Here is a 15,675-nt window from a genome sequence, read left to right as displayed (position 1 = left end):
GGGTGCCCCGGGCCCCCACCCTGAGGCCCCGCCCAGACCCCGCCCCGAGGCCCCGCCCCCGAGCCCCTGCCCTCAAGGGCCGTGACCCCGGCACAGCGCCGCTGCGGGAGGGGTTCTGACGGTTTCCCTGTTCTCCTAATCCTCCTAGGCAACCTCAGGACAGCCCTCCGGTCCGCCTGGGACCACCATGGGGTGGGGCTGGGAGGGCAGGGCAGAAGCCAGCCAGCCCAGGGCCACCAACTAGGGGCCTCCAGCAAGTACCACCCTCTGAGCCTGTTTCCCCACTTGTCCCTGGAGGAGAGCCGGAGCCCCCCAAGGCTAGGATTCGCTAACTGAAATTTTCAATTAATTCGTTTATACGCTGGCATTGTTCTAAACAGCATTTAAATTGAATAGCATCTACTAGGAGATTATAAAATACGTGGGTCCTGTTCAAAGTCATTTTCATTTAAACGCGTCCTTGGGCCTGGGGATTTGCCATCTTGTTCTGGGTGGTGAGACCGCACCTGTGACCATGAGAGAGCTGTACTCCCGTAAGACAGTTACAAGAAACAAGATACAGGCACACGGAAGAGTTTTCGAAGCTGCAAACAGTGCTGTTAGGGAGCCGACACAGTTCAGAAACAGTGTCAGAGAATCTCCTGTCAGCCTGGGGAGAGGGTTATGGTCCCGGAGGGAGAAATGGCTCAGAGAGGGTAAGAGAACTGCCAGACACTCAGCTCACAGCTTGGCAGGGCCGGGCCGGCTGGAAGGGGCTCCGTGGGCTTCTCACTGCCCAGTCAGCCCAGGACCCCCCCTCCAGGCCCTCCTGGCCTGGTGGGAACAAATGTGCTCCTTGAGCTGCCGGCCAGGACCACTTGTCCCAGCTGCCTGCTCCTGCCAGGTGTGACCCCAGGTGTCACCTGCCAGGTGTGACCCCAGGTGTGGTCACAGCCCCCAGCTTGAGCACAGTGAACCCCCTCAAGGTCTCTGTGAAGCAACCTTCAGTCCTCGTGATACTGACGGGCTCCCCTGTAGCCCCCGCCAAGATGCCTAGGCACCCAGCTGGGCACCCCGCGTGTGGTCACAAAACAGAGCCACGGAGGCCCTCCATTTGGAAAGAGAGATAGCAGCTATTCCCTCAAGAGAATGGCACGTTCCCAAGACTTCGCTGGTGGGCTCTCGTCCTGACATCCACCCGGCCTGCCCGCACTGGGACCCTGGTGGGGCTGGGTTCACCCACCCCAGGGCACCCACTCCTGCAGGTCTGAGCTGCTGCCCGGCACCCCCCGCACCCTGTATCAGGTACTGCTCGCATCGTCTTCACCCCTCCTAACCCCGCATCGCTGGGGTCATCCTCAGAGGACCCCTCAGGCCACCCTCACGTCCCACACGCTGCCTCGTCGGGGAGCCGCCCCCCACCTCCCCAGACACTCCAGCAGCTTCCCCGCCTGCAGGATCCCCACCCAGGGCTCTGGGCGCTCACAAAGCGAAGGCCCTGCAGGGTCTACTGCAGGATTTGAGGGGCTGTTCCCCAGGAGCCTCCCAAAGGAGCCCTACCTGTCCCGTCCCTCCACATGCTGAGGGGACCGAGAGAGCAAGCAGAGCTGCACCCCGAGCCCGGCCCGTGTGGTCAGCGGAGGGGCACGGCCGGCCACTCAGCCTTCCCAGCAGAGGGGCAGTGGCACCCACTGCAGAGGGTGCCTGGTGCCCACGAGCACATGGCAGACGGTGCTTTCAGGATTTTCTGGAGAAGATGCACACCCCATGGGGGCGCAAGGCACTGGCTCTGATGGGCAGGGGGCCTGGGCCCGCCCCTTGCAGAGGGAGGTCGAGTATCCTCCCCAGGCCCGAGCACGACACAGCACCCCACCGGGCACACGAGACCTGCCTCGCACTCCAGGTGCTGGTGGGAGCCCACCCTCGATGGCACCTCGCTGACCCCCACTGACCTGTCCAGATTGTCCAGGGAGAAGCGCTGTGTTGAAAAGCGCAGGTAGCTCTCCTTGTAGAACCAGATGGTCAGCGGGTTCCAGTCGGTGACCAGGAACCACTGGCGGATGTCAAACTTGGTGTCGTAGATGAGCAGCGGTGTCTCGATGTACTTCTGCACCACCCACTTGTTGCCCTTGGCGGGGGGTGGGTCTGTAGCCACCAGCTCCAGGATCTCCTCCACGTGGTTCAGGCACACTATGTCTGCAAGAGGCCACCGCTCAGCCCCCGGCCCCAGAACAACACCTGTGGTCCTGCGCTGGGGGGCTGCGCGGGAAAAGCTCCGCCCTCACAAATTAATAAAGCTTTTTAAAAAATCACATACAAAGTAACCACTTGGGCTTCCCTGGTGGCGCAGTGGTTGAGAGTCCGCCTGCTGATGCAGGGGACATGGGTTCGTGCCCCGGTCCGGGAGGGTCCCACATGCCGCGGAGCGGCTGGGCCCGTGAGCCATGGCCTCTGAGCCTGTGCGTCCGGAGCCTGTGCTCCGCGACGGGAGAGGCCACAACAGTGAGAGGCTCGCGTATCGCAAAAAAGAAAAAAAAAGTAACCACTTATGAGTTTACAGCAACAATAAAACCCCTCAAATAACTCAAGGGGCAAATAGAATATGCAAACAAAAGGTAAGGTCTATTTAGATACTCAGGAAAAAGAGAACATCATATAACATAAACAAGAGGATGCAGGGAAGGCTGTATTCTGAGGACATTTCCATAGCCTGAAAGCTTCTACTGTTGCACAAGGATGTTTGGGAATAAATAAGCTTAGCATTTAAGTCAGCACCAAGCGGGAACAGGAAAATTGAAAAAATGCAACCAAAAGTTGGTTCTTTGGAAACACTCATAAGATTGGAAAATCACCCTGAAATCCTGTTTTTAAATGAAGAACCCACAGTATTCACCATTAGGAATAAAGAAAAGGGCACGGTCACAGCCGTGACGCAAGGAGAAGTAGAAAACCGGCGTCCCGGGACAGAGCTCACAGGGCACTCAGGATGTGCCTGCAAGAGGCCAGTGCCTCTGGGGGTTTTATAACCACTCTGGGCCCAGGCTCCCACTGCTGCTGGATGCGGAGTCCTCGCTCCATTGCAGCAGGTGGCGAGCAAAGCAAATACGAAGAAGAAAACTACAGACAGTCTACTGGAGGACTAGAGACGGAACTTCCTAATTAATCCGAATTACTTAGCAAAACTTGGAACAGCAGCCATAAAGACCAGGGTCACTGGGACGCCCGCTCCCCGGGACCCGCGAGTCCTGAGCCCCCTAGGGAGCCTGGAGCCCAGCCCCACCGCCGCCACGGCTGGCTGTCCCCGCAGGGCGCCCAGCTTGGGACTCACCTCGGCCCCGGGACTTGGCCGCGGGCTTTACGATCCAGATGTTCCGAAGCCCGTCGATCTCCGTCTGAGGGTTCACAGAGGTGATTTTCTTCAGCAGAGCTTGGCACTGCGAAAAGTAATTTCTGGAATTGGAGATGAACGCCTCGCCGCTACAAAGCAAAATCCAGAAAGCCCGTGAGACTCTGAGGGCGGTGCCCAGGTGCCAGCAGGTGGCCGCCCGAGGAAAGGGCGAGGGGCAGGCTCAGGACATCCTCCTGCCCGCCCGACGGGTGCCCGGGAACGTGGCCTGTAGGGTGGTGGGGACACCCGATTTGAGGACACCCTGGGGCGCTGTGCCTGGGCCCAGAAAAGGTGCCGGGACATGAAGGCCAGGGTCCTTGTGCCGGACCCACGTCAGGGTGGCCCTTGCAGGCCCATGTGGGAAAGCCGAGCTGCCCACGCCGGCAGCACCCAGGGTCCTGCAGTTGACGCGGGCTGGATGCCAGCTTAGTGTCCCGTGGGCTTGACTGCCAGAGTGGCTGGTGGCCGCCCCGGGAAGCCACCGTAACTTAAGGGAATAAGGGAGGCAGACGGCACAGCTGTCTGCATGCGGTCAGAGCTCGATTGCTGGTGTGTCCCTGAAGCCTGGGACCAGGAGACCCAGCCCTGCCCGGGCCGCGTCGCAACCCCACGCGAGGGTGGACTGCAGCAGAGGGCACTGTGCTGGGCTCCGAGGCCACCTGCCACCACCTGCGGGGATGGCCCTGGCGTGGGGATAAAGCCTTCTGGGACACGGACGTCTGTGCACAATGATGTACCCACCCTGCTGGGAAGGGGGGGCAACAGGGGGGAGAAGCGATGAGTGGGGTCCCCTATGGGGGGGAGAGGCCCCATACCGAGGAGCAGAGTTTGGGGCGTGAGAAAGCAGGAGCCCCCCTTGGTGCAGGGAACGTGGGTGACGGGTCAGACGGGGCCTCGCCCCCTGGTTCTAACAGGACACACAGAAGGGGAGCCCCCGGAGCTCCCTGGCCCACCTTGGTGGTGCACACGCTCTACCTGACCCCAGGGAGAAGACAGGACCTGGCGGAAGCAGGTGTGAGTCCCGAGCTGTCTGTAACCCTCCCGCCCAGCAGCAGAGACCGGCCCGGATGCCGTGAGAAACGCGGCAGGTCCCCGAGAGCCCAGCCTGACGGCCAGGGGCAGAGCTGCCCAGGAGACCAGCAAATGCAATTTCGACTTGGGCTCAGGAAGAAGACAGGGGTTGATCTTCCCTCAGTGAAGGGTCCCCACTGTCTCCCCAGGGCGTCCAAGCCCTGGGGCTCGGAACAAGGCCTCCGCCCCTTGCAGCGGCATCCGGGCAGGATGGAGTCCCCTGTGAGTTTGTGCCTCACAATAGGAGAACTGTCGCTTCCCCCTGGGGTCAGGGGACAGACGGGAGGAGGCGGGACGCCAGCCTGAGGTGAAGGCCTGGCCAAGCTCCCCGTCCCAGACACCCTCATAATCTCCAGAGAACAAGCACCGTCCCCCAGATGCTGATGACAAGAAAGGGACACAGCATCTGCCCTTCTGGTCCTGACGACACGCACACCACGCGTGGGGACCCCGGGCGCCTCAACAAGGAAGGAACGGGGACAGACCGAGCTAACCGCCCTCTGGTTCCCTAACGAGCCCCCTAGCTCGGAAGGTGCCACCGCGGCCCTTGCGGGGTCTGCTGCTGCCACCCACTGGTTACACCTGGGACTTCGAGCCAAGGGCACAGCCCTGCTGGGACAGCTGACCATTCTCGCACGGGTGCTCTCGTGCAGGTGCCACCAGGGTCCAGATGCAAACACTTCCAGCCCCTCAAAATGCTGCCCTGGAGACCACGTCGGCCAGACCCCTCTGCCTCTGCCCTGTCCTCCCCGCCCCTGTGTGGACGCCTCCAGGCATTGAGCTTCACACCGGGGGTTCGTTCAGTCAACAGAACGACGTTGAGAGCCACGTGTGGTGTTGCAGGCATCAGCAGCAAGTTCTTCACACCGCTGGTGGCTTCCAGACTATGAATGAAGACCCTCTGCAGATGTTTTCATTCCTCTTGGACAAACGCCCCAAGCACGGCAGAGCTGGGTCGTAGGGTACATAGATGCCTCAATTTATACGAAATGCCTGAGGCTTTTCTAGACAGGCTACATTTTTTTATTTAGGCTCCGGGCGCTCCACATCTCCGCTGACCTTTCAGCCTTTCTTGTGGGTGTGCAGTGGCGTCTCTGTGGTTTTAATTCACCCTTGAATTATGAATTCAGTGATGCTAAGGGTCTCTTCACGTGCTTATTGGCCATTTGCTGTCTTCTCACGTGACATTTCCAATGGGATTGTTTCTCTTACTGATTTATGGGCGTCCTTTAAACATCCTAGATCCGAGACCTCTGTTGGATATACGTGTTGTGAATATGTTCCTCCAGTTTGTGGCTTGGCTTTTCACTCTCTTTGTAGTGTTTTTTGACAAACAGAGTTCTTAATGTCAACAAAGTACAATTTATCAACTTTTAAATTATGATTAGTGCTCTTAGAGAACTATTTAAGAAATTTTTTTTTTTTTTTTTGCGGTACGCGGGCCTCTCACTGCTGTGGCCTCTCCCGTTGCGGAGCACAGGCTCCGGATGCGCAGGCTCAGCGGCCATGGCTCACGGGCCCAGCCGCTCCGGGGCACGAACCCGTGTGCCCTGCATCTGCAGGAGGACTCCCAACCACTGCGCCACCAGAGAGCACCCTTGCATGGATTTTGATGGGGATTACAACGAATCTATAGATTAGTTTGGGAAAAACAAACATCCCTCTACCACTGAGTCTTCTAATTTATAAATGTGGTTTTATACACACACACATACACACACATACTTATTGGGTCTTTAATTTCTCTGTATAATTTTATAATTTTCAGTTTAGGGTTTTCCCTGTATTTTGTCATATTTTTTCTGGATATTTGTAGGTTTCTGATGTTATTGTAAGTTTCATTTTGTGATTGCGATGGTACACAGAAATACAGTGGACTTTCGTATATTGACCCGGTACCTAGTGATCTTGCTAAACTGACTTAATCATGATGCTTTCTTTATGATTGTTAAAATTTTCTATGTGCACAATTAGGTCACCAGTAAGTAAAGAGTCTTATGTCTTCCCTTCTGATTTTACGCCTTTTCTTTCCTTTTCTTGTACTATTAAACTTAACAGATTGTTCATTCAATACTGACTAGACGTCATGATAATGGGAATTTTTGTTTCATTCTGATTTTTAGGGGAACACTTTCAGTTCATGACCATTAAGAAATATATTAAAAAATAAAAAAAAATAAAAAAAAAAAAGAAATATATTAGCTTTAGGATTTTTGTAGATAAACGTTATCAAATTAAGGAGGTTTCTTTCTTTTCCTAGTTTGCTAAAAACAGCAACAAAACTTAACATGGACACATTGAATTCCACCAGTGTTTTGCATCTACTGAGATGCCCATACAGTTTTTCTTCTTTATTCTGTAAACACGATGAAATTTACCAATTTACTTTTTTTCCCAAAAATCTTATTGTGGTAAAATACACATAACATTAAATTTACTACCTTAAATAGTTTTAAGTGTACAGTTTAGTGGCATTAAGTACACTCACGTTGTGCAAATATCACCACCATCATCTTGTAAACTGAAACTCTGTACCCATTAACTCCTGGCCCCTGGCAACCACCATTCTACTTTCTGTCTCTGTAATTTTGATGACTCTGAGCACCTCATATGAGTGGAATCATACATTATTTATCTTTTTGTGTCTCGCTTATTTCACGCATTATAATGTTCTCAAGGTCCATCCACGTTGTAGCATTTGACAGAACTTCCTTCCTTTTAAGGTTGTAGAATATGGCACTGATCAACTTTTGGATGTTAGACCGACCTTGAGTCCCTGGAACTCAAGACTGGAAATGACGAAATAAAATTGTTTTCTACAATGACATATCCTGTATGTAGAAAATTCTAAGGAACACACACACACACTGCAAACTATTAGAACTAATAAATGAGTTCAGCAAAAATTCTCAGTTACAAGATCAATATACAAAAATCAGTTGCATTCTTATGTGCTACCAACAAAAATCCTAAAATTAAGAAATTAATTCCATTCATAATAGTATTAAAAATAATAAAACATACAGGAATACATTTAGCAAGAGAAGTATAAATTTTGAACTCTGAAAACTATAAAACATTGTTGATACACATTTTAAAAGTCCTAAACAAGTGGAGAAGCATTCTATATCTATGGATTGGAAGACTCAGTATTATTAAAAACCAGAAAATACAACCCATAGAGACAGAAAAAGATTAGTGGCTGGAGAGGACTGGGGTTGTGAACAAAGAGTGACTGAAGATGGGAACAAGGGAATTTTATGGGGTGATGGACATGTCCTAATACTGGATTGTGGTTTTATACAACTTTGTGAATTTACTAAAAATCATTGAATTGTACATTTACAATTAATGGAGTCTATGGCATTCAAATTATAACTCAATAAATGTATATGGAGGAAGTGGAAACAATTGGATTCCTCCTGTATGATTACGAAGATTTATGGTGGCAAAGACTGTCCTGCTGTGAGTAGGCCAGTCTGTTTGCTGATCGAGGGGTTAGTTCCATTTCAGCTACATTAATGCTACTCTGATTTATGACAAGGCCGTACAGTGGGAAAAGAAATACTTTTCAATAAATTATAAGTCATTTCCAATATTCATATGCAAAAATACATCTTGATACCTACCTAACCCCGTACACGAAAATCAACTCCAAAAGGGCATGTGTAAAAATATATGAAAGGTAAAATAATGAATATTTTAGAAGAAAACATAGGAGTATAAATTCATGACTTGGAAACAGCAGGGACTCTTTGAATAGTATTATAAAACATCAATCGTGAAGAGAAACTAAGATAATTGGACTCTATTATGATTCCAGTCTATCAAAACACATCTTGAAGAGAATGAAAAAAAGCCACAGAATGGGAGACAATAGAAGGATGGGCAAGAAACTTGAACAGTGAATTCACAAAAGAGCATATCCACATGGCTAATAAACATGAAAAGATGACAAACTGCACTAGTTACCAGGGCAATGAATCTAGAAGGAATCATACGTGAGAATAAATAGAAAATTTCTGGAAAAGGGAGCAAAGGGAATGGACTATTTCTACCATGAATGAAATCATAAATATACAGTAATTAAAAATGTACAGTACTATTACTAGGGTAAAAGGTAGCAAGGTCAGTGGAAGAGAATATATAGTTTAGAATTAGACTCAAAGATATTAGAAAGACTGTCATGATGATGATGAGAGATGAGACCAGTGTAAGACATGTGGGACACAGTCTAACATATGTGTAATTGGAATCCAGACAGAAGTTAGAGGAAGAATGGGGCAGAGGCAATACTGGAAAAATTAATGGCCAAGAATTTTCCAAATTTGATGGGAAGCTCCAACTAACAGATAAAATAAGTCCCACAAACCCAAAGCCAGATAAATACAAAGAAAACTGCTCCTAAAAGCATTGGAAGAAAACTGCTGAAAACCAAAGATAAAAAGAAGATATTAAAGCACCCAGATAAAAAGACACTACCTTCAAAGAACAAAAACAATACTACAGACGATTTGTAAATGAAAATTATGAAAGCCAGAAGATGATAGAATAATATATTAAAATGCAAAAGCAACAAAAACCTCTGCAAAGCTAGAATTTTATTCAGGTGAAAATATCTTTTAAAAATGAATGTAAGGGGGCTTCCCTGGTGGCGCAGTGGTTGAGAATCTGCCTGCCAATGCAGGGGACACGGGTTTGAGCCCTGGTCTGGGAAGATCCCACATGCTGCGGAGCAACTGGGCCCGTGAGCCACAACTACTGAGCCTGCGCGTCTGGAGCCTGTGCTCTGCAGCAAGAGAGGCCGAGATAGTGAGAGGCCCAGGCACCACGATGAAGAGTGGCCCCCACTTGCCACAACTAGAGAAAGCCCTCGCACAGAAACGAAGACCCAACACAGCCATAAATAAATAAATAAATAAAATTTTAAAAAATGAATGTAAGGACTTCTGTGGTGGCGCAGTGGTTAAGAATCCACCTGCCAATGCAAGGGACACGGGTTCAAGCCCTAGTCCGGGAAGATTCCACATGGCGTGGAGCAACTAAACCTGTGTGCCACAACTACTGACTCCACGTGCCACAACTACTGAAGCCCACACACCTAGAGCCCGTGTTCCACAACAAGAGAAGCCACCGCGATGAAAAGCCCGTGCACCGCAACGAAGAGTAGCCCCTGCTCACCGCAACTAGAGAAAGCCCGCGCAGCAGTGAAGACCCAATGCGGCCAAATAATTAATTAATTAATTTTTAAAAATGCTTAACTTTAAAAAAAAATGTAAAATTCTACTTCTTCTTCAGACAAAATAATCAGCGAGTTCTTAACCAACAGATTGTCACTAGAAGAAATACTGAAAGATGTTTTTTAGGATGAAAGAAAATAATAATGAAACTGCAGAAATGAATGAAGGTCCCTTAAAAAGGTTAATATGTAGAAAAATATAAAATTGCTGACTATTTAAAGCAATAATAAATACCTCACATGTAATTAAAACATGTATAGAAAGGAGGATTCTGGGAAGATGGCAGAACAGGAAGCACCAGGAATCTGTCTCCCCACCTAGACAACAATTGCACTGGCAGAATCTGATGCAACTGTGTTGGAACTCTGGAGTCTACTAAAGGTGTGCAACCTCCGAGGGAAGCCTTAGACAGTAAATTGAAGTTAATTTTGGTCGGTACCAGTTCTTATTACCGTAGCAGCTCCCCATCTCCCACCCCTGTGGCAGGCAGCTGTGCATGGGTTCTGGAGCAGCTTGCACACAGCTTGCAGGAGCCAGAGCACGGAAAAAAGAACTCTGTCCTCCAGATATTGGGGATCTGTGCTCTCTCTGATCACTGATTGCTCCTCCTGCTGATAGAGGTACAGACAAATAAGACAGGCCGCCATTATTGCTGGACCTGCCCCTCAGTGTTATAAGCCCCACCCCCTCCAGCTGAAGTGCCTTCCAGGGGATTTAAAGGGCCAGCACCCTTCCCTCCCCTTAATTTTATTCTTCTTCCCTTTTGGAGAGCCAGACATTAAAAGACTAGGACATTTTAAAACAACTGTATATAAAGGGAAAATTAGGCAGTGACTGTGCATGCCCAGAGAAAGGCATAGAAAAGACCTAAGAAGACCTTAAATTTACACCTCAGGCACAGAGACAGACTACAGAAATAAAAAAACCAAAAACAATAAACAGAAACAATAACATGAAACAGCAAGCCCTGGAGAAAGAGGAGAACCTGATTTCCAGAGTTTCCAGCTCGCCACAACTAGAGAAAGCCCACGCAGCAACGAAGACCCAACACAGCCAAAAATAAAATAAATTTTTTTAAAAAAATTTAGCTGTAAAAAAAAAAGAAGTCCCTTCTTATCAGTTATTATTTTTAATGTAAGTGGTTTAAACTCTCCAATCAAAAGACATAGATCTGCAGAATGAATTAAAACACATGATCCAACCATATGCTGTCTAGAAGAGACTCACTTTAGATCTAAAGACACAAATAGACTGAAAGTAAAAGGATGGAAAAGATATTCCATGCAAACAGTAACTAAAGAGAGGAGATGTGGCTATACTAATATCAGACAAAATAGATTTGCAGTCGAACAGGTTACCAGAGATAAAGAAGGACATAATATATTAATAAAGGTTACAGCTTCTTCAGCAAGGAGACATAATGATTATAAAAATTTATGCATCTAGTGACAGACCATCAAAATACATGAAGTAGAAACTGACAGAATTGAAGGGAGAAACAGACAGTTCTACAATAACTGGAGACTTCAATACCCCACACTCTCAATAACGAATAAAAGAGCAAGACGGAAGATAAGGAAATAGATGACTTAACACAGTAAATCAACTAAATCTAACAGAGACACACTGAACACTCCACCCAACAACAACACACACGTCGTTCCTAAGTGCACACGAGACATTCCCCAACATAGACCATAATTAGGCCACAAATTAACACCTAATAGGTTCTAAAAGACAGATATCATACAAAGTATCCTCTCTGATCACAACGAGATGAAGTTACAAATCAATGACAGAAGTACAACTGGAAAATTCACAAATCTGTGGAAATTCAGCAACACTTTCTTAAACAACCAATGGATAAAAGTAGACACCACAAGGGAAATTAGAAAATACTTAGAGATAGGAACTTCCCTGGTGGCACAGTGGATAAGAATGCACCTGCCATTGCAGGGGACATGGGTTCAAGCCCTGGTCTGGGAAGATTCCCACATGCCATGAAGCAGCTAAGCCCGTGTGCCACAACTACTGAGCCTGCGTTCTGGAGCCTGAGAGCCACAACTACTGAGCCCGTGTCCACAACTACTGAAGCCCGTGTGCCTAGAGCCCCGGCTACGTGACAAGACAGGCCACCACAATGAGAAGCCTGTGCTCCGCAACGAAGGCCCAGTGCAGCCAAAACTAACTAACTAAATAAATAAATTTTAAAGAAAAAAGGAAATACTTAGAGATAAATGAAAATTAAAACACAACATGTCAAAACTTATGGGATGTAGTGAAAACAGTACCAAGGGGAAAATGTAGAGCTATAAAGGCTTACATTAAAAAAATGAGGAAAATCTCAAACCAATAACCTAACTTTACAGCTTAAGAAACTAGAAAAAGAAGAACAAACTAAACCCAAAGCTAGCAGGAGGAAGGAAATAATAAAGATTAGAGCAGAATTAATCAAAATAGAAAAACAATAGAGAAAATGAATAAAACCAAAAGTTGGTTCATTGAAAAGATCAACAAAGTAGATGAACTTTTAGCTAGATGGACTAAGGAGAAAACAGAGAAAACTCAAGTTATTAAAATCAAAAATGATATTAGGGACATTACTACTGATTTTACAAAAATAAAAAAAGATTATAAGAGAGTACTATGGACAGCTGTACACCAAAAAACTGGATAACTTAGATGAAATACACAAATTTCCAGAAACAGAAAACCTACCAAGACTAAATCATGAGGACACAGAAAATATGAATAGACCTATAGCAACTAAGGGGCTTGAATCAGTAATCAAAACTCTCCCAACAAAGAAATGCCCTAGACGTGATGGCTTTACTGGTGAAATCTACCAAACATTTAAAGAAGAACTAATACAAGTCCTTCTCAAACTTTTCCCAAAAATTGAACAGCTAATAAATGAATTCAGCAAAGTAGCAGAATACAAAGTCACCACGCAAAAATCAGTTGCATTTCTATTTCTCTTCTTAATTCTCTGATTGTTTTATATATTCTGATGCGGTATTCACTACATCCAAGTCCAGACTGCTTTGATTCCTTTGACTGGATTCTTTTGTTATGAAATACCCTCTTTACGTCTATTAATACCTCAAATACAGTTGGAGATTTTAACTGGGCTCTCTCAGTATCTCAGAGAACAAGCAGGCGAAATAATCAGTAAGAATATAGATTTGAATCACTAACTTGACTTAATTGACACTTTTAATAACACACCACCTAGCAATGCAGATACGCATCGTATTCAAGTGTAAATGAAACAGTTACCAAAACAGATCGGTGCTGATCAGGGCTGAAAGCAAGTTCCGCCAAAACTCATGTTTATTTTTTATTCACAGTGAATATCTGTATACAAAAAAAGAACCTTGATCCTCATCTCTTATCTTACACAAAAGTTAAGATTAATTAATCATGAAAAGCTAAAAGTGAACGGGAAAACAGTAAAACATATAGAAGAAGTCATAGGGGAACATCTTCATGACCTTGAAGAGTCAAAGATTTCTTAACCAGCACTCGACCTACCATAATAGGGAAAAAATGAAAACAGTGGACCTCATCAAGAAATTCCACTGAAAGGTAAAAAGACAAGTCATGCACCGGGAGAAGGTAGGCTTAATGCACATCTCCAACAAAGGACTTGGTGACGAAAATGTCGAGAACTCTTAGAAATCAAAGAACCAACCTCTTTCTCTTTAATGATCAAAAGATTTGAATAAGCACTTCACGAGAGAACATAGCCAAATGGCCAGTAAGCATATGAAAGTATGTTCATCACCATCCGTCATCAGAGAAACGCAAACTGAGACCACGATGAGACGACGAGGGAGGGAAAATGAAAAAGTGTGACAGTGCCGAGGGCTGTCCGCGGCGCGGGGAGTGGGGCGCGTGGACGCGTATCACGGCTGGCTTATGAAGCTGCACAGCCACCTTGGGAATTGTTTAAGACTGGTGGCATCCCACCTGCCCACCCACAGCAGAAGGAATAAGGGCTCTGTGGTCTATTGAAAGGATGGGATTCCGCACAGCAACAGAAAAGAATGAGCTTCTGCACTGACTTGGATAAATCTCACAGGTCTTGTGTGGAGCAGAAGAGTCACAAACGAGACAGCCCGGCCTGTATGATTCCATGAATATGAAATTCCACAGCAACATTGCTGGAGGTGGCGGGAGTCAGAGGAGGTGTGACCTTGGTGGGGTCCTGCCTGGGAAGGGTTACTAGGGGGGCTGGGGGGCTGGGAGTGTCCTTTATCTTGATCTGGGCGGTGGCTACACAGTGAGCACATATGCAGACTTGTATCCTCCCGGACAAATACCAACAGCACATGGCACGCCCGTTACCGCATTTACATCCAGTAAAGAAGAAAGTACTTGATCCAAAGAAGGAAAGGAGTAAAACAACAGAAACGACCCCGGGATGGTGCGTGTGCACTGCAGGCAGACCCTCCGAAATGAGCGCTCCAGCTTTGCTGCCGTGTTCCCTCGGCGGACAGCTGCTCCCGCCGCGGGTGCTGGCCCGCTCCTGCCCCAGCTTCTCGCTGTCGGCCACTGTGAGAGGTCGCAGCCCTCCGCAGAGGGCCCCCGGGTAGTGGGGGGCAATTGAAGGTCGTGGAGTCAGGAGGCCTGGGCCAAGCAACGGCCCTGCCGGTCCCGACCACCCAGAGCCAGCCTGGCAGCCTGGCCGCGAAGGGGACGCCCAGGGCGGCTGTGGCCCCAGATGACACAAAGGACACGCAGGGTGCGCAAGGTGCCACAGGCTCGCCCGGCCGTGTCATCCTCTTATCAGCCAACAAGGGCCTGGGCAGGCACCCCAAAAGGCACCCCAACTCCCAGACAGGCACCCCAGACGTCCCAGGGGCCAACGTCCCCAGACAACCCCTAAAGCCCGCCCGGCGTCCCCTGGATAACGCGAGCAGCGGGCAGGCCCCAGAGGGCACCGACCAGGCTTCTTACTGAATGAGCCTGTAGTACTGCTGGGTCAGGTCCTTCCACTCGTCCTCCGTGAGGTCCTTGGCGGCGTCTTCAGAGAGGTCGATGTCCTCGTGCTCCAGCCGCCCCAGGTAGGCCTCGCACGCCCTGCACGCGATGTCCACCAGCTGCCCTGAGAGGCCTGTGAGCCTCGATCCCGTGCTCTCAGGAACTGAAACCCAAGAACAAGCACGTGGGGCCTGGGCCACCACCCGCCCCCATGCAGTGGCACCACTGGGGGCACAGGCAAAGGCCACCCCAGGGCAGCCGCCCTGGACGCCACACCTGGGCCTGGGCAGGTAACCTTTCCCCTCCCGAAGCTGCCCCCCACTGCACCGTGCCCCCTCCCCGCCGCACCCTCCGACTAGACTCTCAGCCCCTCGGGTGGGAGTGAAACAGCACTTCTGATGAGCTCTCCACAAAACCTCTGCTTCTGAGCACATACTTGGTCCTCAGTGAGAAAAGAACAGGTATTCGTGGACAGCCCTGCACCGATGCCTGCCAGCCCTGTGGGAGGCTGGGGGGAGCACCTCCCTGTACGTCTGGCACTTCTCAGAGCCCCAGCAGGTGTGGGCTTCGTGGCTCTGAGCATCCGACCTCTCAGACAGCACCCTCCTCTTCTGGAGCCCGTGAGCCAAGATCGCTGTTGGTCTGGGGAGCACTGAACACAGGGAGGCCCCCGCCCAGGTGAAGGCAGACCTCATGCACTTGGCACCCACCTCACGTGGCGGCCTGCCCCCCACACAAAGCCAGCGGTCCCCAGGCTGGATGCGGAGATGGGGTGAGAGCTGAACCCTGTCGTGGGGCTATGGGGCAGGAGCCTGCAGACAAGGCTGCTTGGAAGGTGTATGGAGACACCTGCACAAGCCCCAGGCACAGCCACTGAGATGGCAGCCCTGATGGACCCAGCGGCCGCCAGCGAGCACGGACCCGGGAGAAAGCGCTCGAGCTTTGCGGTTGCTGCGGAGATTACAACATGCATTTCTTAAATGTGCTGAGGTGAAATTCACAAACTATAAA

At 49.0% G+C, this 15,675-nt stretch overlaps 1 protein-coding gene across 1 annotated transcript in view; it reads right to left on the bottom strand.

The window, feature by feature from the left end:
* The window catches only part of TTLL8 (tubulin tyrosine ligase like 8), a 71,792-nt gene that overhangs the window by 40,688 nt on the left and 15,429 nt on the right, over nt 1-15,675 (bottom strand). Inside the window, exons 7-9 of the mRNA XM_024737640.1 lie at nt 14,641-14,827; nt 3,308-3,456; nt 1,932-2,175 (exon numbers count right to left, since the gene is read on the bottom strand). Of these exons, the coding sequence (XP_024593408.1) occupies nt 1,932-2,175; nt 3,308-3,456; nt 14,641-14,827 (580 nt within the window). The remainder of the gene's footprint in view (nt 1-1,931; nt 2,176-3,307; nt 3,457-14,640; nt 14,828-15,675) is intronic.

This window comes from Neophocaena asiaeorientalis, unplaced genomic scaffold, assembly GCF_003031525.2.
Source record: "Neophocaena asiaeorientalis asiaeorientalis breed wild unplaced genomic scaffold, Neophocaena_asiaeorientalis_V1.1 scaffold242, whole genome shotgun sequence".
Classification (NCBI taxonomy): Eukaryota; Metazoa; Chordata; class Mammalia; order Artiodactyla; family Phocoenidae; genus Neophocaena; species Neophocaena asiaeorientalis.
Note: the sequence above shows the minus strand (reverse complement) of the source record. Positions and strands in the feature narration are given on the sequence as shown.